The sequence below is a fragment of the Pleurodeles waltl genome, chromosome 4_1 (assembly GCF_031143425.1).
Source record: "Pleurodeles waltl isolate 20211129_DDA chromosome 4_1, aPleWal1.hap1.20221129, whole genome shotgun sequence".
Taxonomy (NCBI): domain Eukaryota; kingdom Metazoa; phylum Chordata; class Amphibia; order Caudata; family Salamandridae; genus Pleurodeles; species Pleurodeles waltl.
The window spans coordinates 1,830,377-1,839,718 of NC_090442.1; the positions used below are offsets into that span (position 1 = coordinate 1,830,377).

Genomic DNA, 9,342 nt, shown 5'->3' on the forward strand with positions numbered 1-9,342 from the left:
ACAAGGCATGAAAAGTACCCTTAGGTGTACTCCAAAAATTGAAGTCTGAATAGGAGAAATTATTTTCTTTGGGAATATCAGAGCCCATTGAAGTGTCAGACACCCCAGTTTTCTTGTACACATTGCTCAATTCCAAACCTCTCACTAATGCCAGCTGAAGTTTATGTTTTATGACACAGTTCATTAATTCCACCAAACCATTACTCTTTAGATGGCATAATGATGTCTTTGTGTGTTTAATACCAAACAATTGCAAAAATGCCTACACGTCTTTGGAAACCAACTGACTGCCATTGTTGTCCACTTACATCATAGGATATCTTTCCCTTATAGAGGAGAGATGTGTGAGGGGGCACAGATACTAATATTAGAAGTACAAGGGGCTGAGAAGAGATGTGTGAGGGGGACCCAGATACTGATATTAATATGTACAAGATAGCTGATGAGAGATGTGTGGGGGACACAGATAATTATATTAAGATGTACAAGGGGCTGAAGACAGATGTGTGAGAGGGACACATACACTGATGTTAGGATGTATAAGGAGGCTGAGAAGAGATGTGTGAGGGGGAACAGATACTGATATTATATGTACAAGGGGCTGAGAAGAGATGTATGAGGTGGGCACATTTACTGATATCAGATTTGCAAGTGGTCTGAGGAAAGATGTGTGAGGGGACATAGATTCTGATGTTGGGATGTACTAGGGGCTGAGGAGAGATGTGTAAGAGGGTCATGATTACTGATATTAAGATGTGCAAGGGGAGTGGTAGAAATCTGCGACAGAGACCTAGACACTGACAGGAAATACAAGGGGGAGTATAAAAGGTTTCTGACGAGCGTTAACACTGACAGGATCCACAAAGTGGATGGGTAGATATTTATGAGGGAAGCAGAGACATTGATGGACATGTTTTGGGCTGAGGAGAGATGTTTGAGGAGAGAGAGGCACTGATAAAGTCTGATGGGACGTACAATGGGGCTGAACAGAAATGTGCCTTGGAGTTACCAACACTGGCATTAAGATTTACAAAGAGGGCTGATAAAAGATCATGAAGACACAGAAAATCTGGGGTCAGTCGACATGTAAATGAAAACTTCAAGCTTTCGGCCAGAGAATAGCAATTCCCCAATTGGCCTATTTACAAATTTGCCAATGTGATAGAGTGTGAATTTGGGTGGATTACGCAACTGATTTAGAATTATTTAATCATGGCTTGCTGCCTTTTGTGGAAATCCATCTTTTTGTAGTGAAGTAGTCCTCTCTTCATTAAAGGACATAATTTGTTTTTTTTTAAATCCATTCTTCTTGTCACATTTGTACTTTTATCAACTCATTTACTTTTATACTGAATTTGATTGTTTAAAATGAAGTCCTATGCTTTCTCTTTTCCTTAAATCTTTTTGTGGTGAAATAGATCGAATTACCAATTCATTGAAGATTGAGGGCCTCACTTACAAAAATCTGACGCATCCCCATCAATGCGTCATATTTCTTGTGCTTTCTGCACTTCTCCTAACAAGAGCATTGATGCACTTTATTTACAATACAGAGCTCAATTGTGCACTTTTCACAGATGCAACATAAATTATGACTCATCTGTTGGAGCTAAACTCACGCATTAATGGAGTAGGAATGCGAGGAGTCTCCCATAGGTAAAAGCCCTATGTCAATGTTATGCCTGCTCTTAGCAGGTGGTAAAGTTTTGAGCCAGTGAAGTCACAGAATGAGGCAGTGAAATAGTGTAAATTTGACTGTGATCATTCTGTGTGGCTTTTTACGTGAGAACACCTATCCTGCATACATTATACCTGGTGCAGGTATAATGTGACAGAAGTATTTACGAACTGATGCATTAGGCGCAATGCGTCAGTTTGTAAACATAGAGCAGTGTAGTGCACTGCTCGTGCCACCGCTGTGGAAAAAAAAAGCAGTCGTGGCACAAAAGGCTTGTAAATGAGGCCTTGAATTTTTTTCACAACTTCTCTTTTAGGTGACCTCTCTTATCTCAAACAATTATACACTGGTAGATTGAGAGAATGCTGACAGACAACAGATACATGTATTTTCATGCAAATTGTGGTTTCTAAAAATCTGATGGATTCTAAAAGTAGACTAGTTTGATGTAATTATAGTGACTATCTTTTCATATAGTACTTCAAACTTAACTTTTGACTGTTTATGGGCACTGTAAATAACAGGTGTAAGAATCTGGCAATTTATTGGTCCTCAATTTATCAGCCTAGATGACCTTCCTGAACATTCAGCCCATAGCTGAAAGGTCATTGTATGGTTGTGTCATGATCTCCCAAGCCTCCCAGCCACCCTGAGTCATATTGTAGAAGTTTAATGCGGTAGATTTCAATAATTTTGTAATTGAATTGATAAATACAGAATTGCTTTCACTGACTTTCCAGACGTTTATTTCTCTTTTCCAAAATTGTTTATTTTATTTTCTCAGATATAAAAAATATTGACCCATTTCTGCGTTGCAAGTTTCTCTGATCCCAGCATTGCATCTTTTCATTACATGTAACCAGGGCTTCCCTGCAGCAGGTGGAGCTCCGAGGCGTGCTCACACTTCTTGCATGGGGGTGCGCTGTGACTCAGTCACTGTGGGCCTCAGTGCACAGTAGTACACTGCACCATCATCCTCCAGGCTTGTCTGGGACACCTGCAGCCGCACCTGCCTCCGATCCCAGTCCATGGCCGCTGAGAGGCCTCCGTCCGCCAAATGGTCCTGGCCTCTGTACCTGGTGACATGGAGGAGCCTGTGGGGAGGACGGTCCTGCTGCTGCCGGTACCAGAACACTTCCGAGCTAGTGTCAGCTGTGGTAAAGTTACACACAATGGAGCCCTCCTGCCCCTCGGCGATCTGCAGAGCAGGGGGGACTGGAAGACAGAGTCACCCACAGCAACACCTGTGAAATGAGAGGAAGGAGGTCAGTGGGGTACACAAGAGAGATGTGGGAGCACAGTGAACACTGGAGTGCACAAGAGAGATGTGGGTGCGCGGTGAACACTAGGGGACCCAAGGAAAATGTGGGTGCACAGCGAAATCTGGGTGCACAAGAGAAATGTGGGTACCCAGTGAACACAATATTATGAAAATTAAAGTATAACTCAGCACACAACCTCTGATGGTGCACAATAAACATATTCTAATTAAGGATGCATAGAAGCTTTTCTAAAAAACATCCCATCTACCCTATCCACACCCCGCATGTACCCCTCTCTATCCATCTACACCCCTGTGTGCCCGTATCTATCCCTTCCACATCCCATGAGTACCTCTATCTAATCTCTCCACACCCTGATGTGTACCCCAATCTATCCCCTCCAGACCCCTGTGTGTATACCTATCTATCCCCTCCACACCCCATGTTTACCCCTATCTATCCACTCCACACCCCGTGTGTACTCCTATTTATCCCCTCAACATCCTGTGTGTACCCCTATCTGCCCCTCCACACCCCGTGTGTATCCCATCTACTCCTCTACACCCCCATGTGTACCCTATCGACCCTTCCACACCCCATGTGTATCCCAATCTATCTCCTACACCGTAGTGTGTACGTCTACCTAACCCTCCACACCCCGGTGTGTACCCCTATCTACCCCCCCCACACCCCATGTGTACCCCGATCTATTACCTACACCCCAGTGTGTACCCCTACCTACCTCTCCACACCCCATGTGTATCCCTATTATCCCCTCCACTCCCCCATGTGTACCTCTATCTACTCCCTCCACGCCCCTCCTCCATCCCCGAGGTTCCTCTCACCCAACACAAAGAACCCGGTGAAGAGGTGCAGTGAAGCCATTCCCGGCGCTGCCTCCTCCTGTGTGCTGAAGATCACAGGTGTGTGAGAGGTTCACAGGGCGGTGCTGTTCACTTCAGCTCCACCCTCAGCTGTTTCCCCTGCAGTCCTCCACCGCAGACCCGCCCACAGAGTTAACTCTTTCCTAAAATGTCTGCAGCAACTGGAGTTTGCACTCACATTGGTTTTACAGGAAATGCACCAATTTTGTGTATAGTATTACCTCACCGTAATTACCCTGGGTTTTTCTGGAGACAAATTCATGTGATCAAAATGGAGGACAATGTCACCAAGTTTGGGAATGGTTTGCCCTAATAGCCCTGGAAGCACCAAATGACAATGTTGTTCCCCATTCTTTAAAGGATGGTTTATATACTGCAGTAATTCTGCATTCCCAAAATAACCAGGCCTGTGGTGTTTGCAATGTTGAGTGCAAAGGCACTGCATCAGTATGAGCCCAGTACTTGCAGTACTCTCAGTACTCACTGAGTGAATAATAACAATGGGACTCACCTGAGATGTGAGCATGCAGGGTGCACATATCTCTGCAACAGAAGCATTGAGCCCCTGAACTACCGGAAGTAAAACTTCCTGTGATAAATATTAGGACACAAGTCTCAGTGATGGGACAGTTATATACCATGCAAATTCACAGAGATGTGCATTATGAAGAGATCTGGTATGCTCTGAACTGGAGTATTGTGTGTGGTACAAGCCAAACCAGAGGTATAATGATACCTCTGTGGGGTGTCAGTACTGGGGCAGCAGTTAGGATACAGATACCTTGATGGAGCTTGGTGGATCTCTCAGTTCAGGGATGCTAGAAATAGGGTTTCTAGTTGGCAGAGGAATGCACCCTGTCCAAGTAGGGATCACAACCCTAGTCAAGGTAACTCACAGCACACCCTAAATTAACCTGTGCTCACTCTCTGGTATCTGGACAGCAAAGAAATGAGGCTTAACTTAAGAAGCAATGTGTAAAGCACTTGTGCAACACTTAAAATAGTAACACAGTAAAAACACCACAAAAGGACTTCACACCAGGTTAGAAAAATAAATATTAATTTAATTACCAAAACAAGACCAAAAGGACAAACATCTCATCCGTAGGAGTCAAGATAGGAATATTTAAAGAATATTTGCAATTGGAATGCTTAAAAGCATTAAGTGACAACAGGAGGATCTGGTCAAGCCAGATCTTTGTAAACCTAATGGGACTAACCTTGTCCTGCTGAAAGAGTCTCTTGTGTGGAGGATTGCATCAACATCAAGGATCCGATGAGAGGTGCAGAGGAGTTGATGCAAAGGTGATGAGCCAATTTCGATCCATGCATTCAGGAAATGCATCATTCTCAAGCCGTGCAGTCATCGATACTCGAGCAGTGGTGCAGTTTTGAACTACCTTCATGAAGCTGATGCATCGTTGACGAGCAGCAGGGGAGGCAAAAGTATGCTGTCGAGGCTAGAAGCTATGCGCTGATTCAGAACTGTACAATTGGTGCTGCAAGTCTTTGCCCTCAGCAGCAGCAGCAATGCGTTGTCGCAGTGAGGCGATGCAGCAGTTCCCATCGCCACAGCAGCAGCGTCGACATCGAGAGTTGTAATACAGAAGAACCCACTTCCAAGAGCCCACACCGGAATTAACACCATTAGGCAGGGCAGGACTTACAGGTGGCAGAGTCCAGGTGCTGTTGGAGATGCAGGCAGTCTTTGATGTCCCTGAGTCTTCAGAACAGGAGGCAAGCCAGTAAGCTCTTGGAGTCACTTGGGGGCATATTTATGAAAAGTGAGCTGCACTTAGTGCAGTGCCACTTTTCTAGCGCCCCTTAGCGCCCTCCTAACACCACCATAGTAGCGCTGTAAATATAATATGACGCACCATGGCAGTAGTTATGATGACTAGCATCATAATTTGTGACGCTAGTCAGGTGCTTTGCAGGACTAGTGTCACAAATTATGCGCTAATCCTGCAAAGCACCCAGAGGCCCATTTTAATCAATGGGATCCTCTTTTTATCACCTGTTCTTAGCAGGTGTTAAAAAATGGCAACAAAAATGGCGCAAAGGAATCTTATAGATTCCTTTGCACCATTGTTACGCCCCCCCCAGCGCTGGAACGCCCCCCCAGGCATACATTATGCCTGGCACAGGCATAATGTGGCGCAAGGTGTTACAAAGTGGCGCAATGCAAACATTGCAAAACTTTGTAAATATATTGGGTTGGAAATGCACTTTAACGCCACATTTGTGTCAAAATAAATGCTGCAAATATGGCGCAAGGTGGCGCTAGAGGCTCACAAATATGCCCCTTGGTTCTGGGGATGTAGAGATTCAGCTCCAGTCCTTCTGACTCCCAGGCAAGGAGACAGCAGGGCAGGCACAAAATAGCAGGAGTCCAGCAAAGTCCAGCTCAGTTCCCGCTCAGTGACAAACCCTTCAGCACAGCAGTCCTCTCTGGCAGAGTATCCTCAGATCCAGAAGTACACTGACTTGGTGGGGTCAGAAGTCTAGCTCTTCTATCCAGTGCTGTCTTTGAAGTAGAGGTGACATCAAAGATGGGCTTTGAAGTGCACACAGATCCTCCCTTTCCTGGTCTGGCTCCAGACACACTACAGAGGGGTAAGCAGCCCTTAGTGTGGTTACAGCCATAGCCCTATTCTGGTGCAAGTTTAAGCTCCTTCCTCCCATCTCCTTCAGTAAGATTCATTAGCCTGATGATGGGTCATGAGGAAGTAAATGGCACATCTCAACATCCTTTGTGTGTGATTGTCTAGAGAAAATGCACAAAGCCCAGCTGTCACCTGTAGAAGACTGGCCTGGCTTATAGTGGGTACTTGATGGCACTTACACCTTGTGCCAGGTCCAGTTATCCCTTATTATTAGATTAGAGGTGTTCTAGCAGCTTAGGCTGATAGAGGTAGCTATGGCAGAGCAGGTTAGGCTGAACTAGGAGACATGCAAAGCTCCTATTATACCACTTATATCACTTAGTACCATATCATAAGAAACCACAATACTCAGAGTTACTAAAAATAAAGGTACTTTATTTGAGTGACAATGTGCCAAAAATATCTCAGAGGATATACTCCCTTAGGAAGTAATTAAAGTACACAAAATATACACACAAACCTGAAATCAGGTAAGTAAACAGTTAGAAAAGTAGTGCAAACACTGTAGAATACAATAGGATGCAATAGCCCTAGGGGCAACCCAAACATACACTAAGAAAGTGGAATGCAAACCACTTATGGACCTAGTGTAATGTGTATAGGGTCGCTGGGAGTGTAAGAAAACACTAAGAGAGTCCAAGATACCCCACCCCAAGATCCTGAAAAGTAGGAGTAAAGTGATAGTACTTCCCTAAAAACACTGTAAGTCGTGATAGGAGATTCTGCAAAGACCACAACAGACTGCAAAACACTGAAGACAGATTCCTGGACCTGATGACCTGTAAAGGAAGGGGACCAAGTCCAAGAGTCACACAAGTGTCCAGTGGGGCCAGAAGCCCACTTTTTTTTTTTAAAGATATTTTTATTAAAAATGTTCTCTCATACAACGGCATCACAAATATGCTAGTTGCAACTTAAAGAACGTTAATAAATCCCCCCCAATTAGTATGACATACAGGATCATCCGTGCGCTGCTCGTCCAATGAGTATTTCGTATTTGGTTCTGGGTATCAATAAAGCATTTAAATATTAACTGTTCCGGTTGCATTCGATATACATAAAATGTATCTAATATCCAAGGAACTATGTACACAATGGTGTCTAACATGGGGCCAATGTCCGTCGTATATGGAGGAGAGCATGGTGCCAAGTGGGTACAACCCCCAGCATTCTCGTTTACAGCAATTCGCACCTGTTTGGGGAGCTGCCCCCAATAATGAAAGCATGTGTGTTATGGCATAATCATAAACACTTCTGGGTAGGTATAATTGCATAGAGTCATTATCCACTTTGTCCATTATTGTATTCCTCGGTGTGGGTGGTCCTCTCCGGGCCTGTCATTGGTCGTTGTTATCACCTCTATGTTTCTGCTGTTTCGCTCCCCTCCCAAGTCACAAGCATTAAGGTTAGCTCTGAAGTGCTTCCCCTTCACTATTGCGTTGCTCCCATTTTGCTAAAAGCTCCTCCCAAAGGGGGGCGACGGGTGTCCGGCGCATTCCCCTCGACTCCTCACGTTTTAGGACCTGTAATTCGGTCCTGGCCCACTGCGTGACATCACGCCTCCAGAACTCTAGGGGGGGCACTCCCAGGTGATCTCCACCCTAATGCAATGTGTCTTCTATAAAGTACTAATGCCAGATCTAGGAACCGGGTAGTCACCGTTCTAGCAGGTACCCTGGAATAGAGATGCAAAAGGCCCACCGCAGGGGTAAGGGCCAGTCCAACTCCCAGTGACGCTTCCAAGTCACCCAGCACCCCCACCCAGGCCCGCTGTATTCCCGGGCAGAGCCATAGCATATGGTCCAGATCCGGGTCCTGCTCAGTACATCTGGGACATGCTCTGGAGTCAACCCCATAAATGATATTTAACCTATCTGGAGTGAGGTATGTCCTGTGTAAATAGTTATACTGTATGTAACGCAAACGTGTGTTCTGTGAGATTACCCTGGGATATGCGAGTACTCTCCTCCACTCCGCCTCCGTCAGGTCGCTCTCCAATGTCTTTTCCCATCGCTCTCGCAAGGGCTGCAAGGGGGTCAGTATACATTCGATCTGGGCCTTATACAACTTAGTAACCAAATGAGTGTCTTCACCCGATGTCAAGAGGAGGTGTAAAATCTTGTGCATGTCAGGTTCAGCATTAATCGTCCCCCAGCATGCCTTAATACGTAGAGACAAATATTGATAAGTCAGAAACTGCCCAGCCGGCACACCGTTCCTTTCTACTAAGTCTGCAAACAACCTCAATACTCCGTCTTGGAAAAAATCACCCAGAGTCTCCACCCCTGTTCTTGCCCAGGACCCCGGGACGCAGCACGGTACCGACCCCACCACAGGGTATTAGATCAGCATCGATAGAGACATGGAGGGGGATTAGACCACCCCCACTCCGACTGGACGTGAACAGCGCCTCCAACAATCCATTGCAACTTTCAATAGGACGTTTCCCTCCTTAGGTACCCTCGTTCGAGCAATCATACGTGCCAGTATCCAGTCTCCACCCTTCACACCACTGTTAGTGTATCTGTCCCACTGATCTTCTCCAGTGAACCACCTGGCAATCCACTGTAGCTGACAAGCCAGGTAATAAAGTTCAAAATCTGGGACACTGAGGCCCCCCATGAGCACCGGCCTACAGAGAACAGGGAGCGAGGTACGTCTACGACCACCGTCTCATATAAGATTTCTGAGTAATGTATTTAACTCATGGAACCATATCGTCGGCACAGATACCGGTAAGTTAGTAAAGAAGTACAGGAGGTGTGGGAGCACAATCGTCTTGGACAATGATATCCTAGATGATATAGTTTATCTAAGAGATCTCCAGAATCCCACCGAAGAGTGGAGTGAAC

General features: G+C 45.5%; 1 gene segment (V, D, J or C); it reads right to left on the bottom strand.

Annotated features, from left to right (window-relative positions):
- Positions 1–2,576: 2,576 nt before the first annotated feature.
- Positions 2,577–8,501, bottom strand: LOC138288390 (T cell receptor alpha variable 26-1-like). The segment is given in 2 exon segments: positions 2,577–2,893; positions 8,435–8,501. Coding segments are annotated over 2 exon segments (384 nt in total).
- Positions 8,502–9,342: the final 841 nt, after the last annotated feature.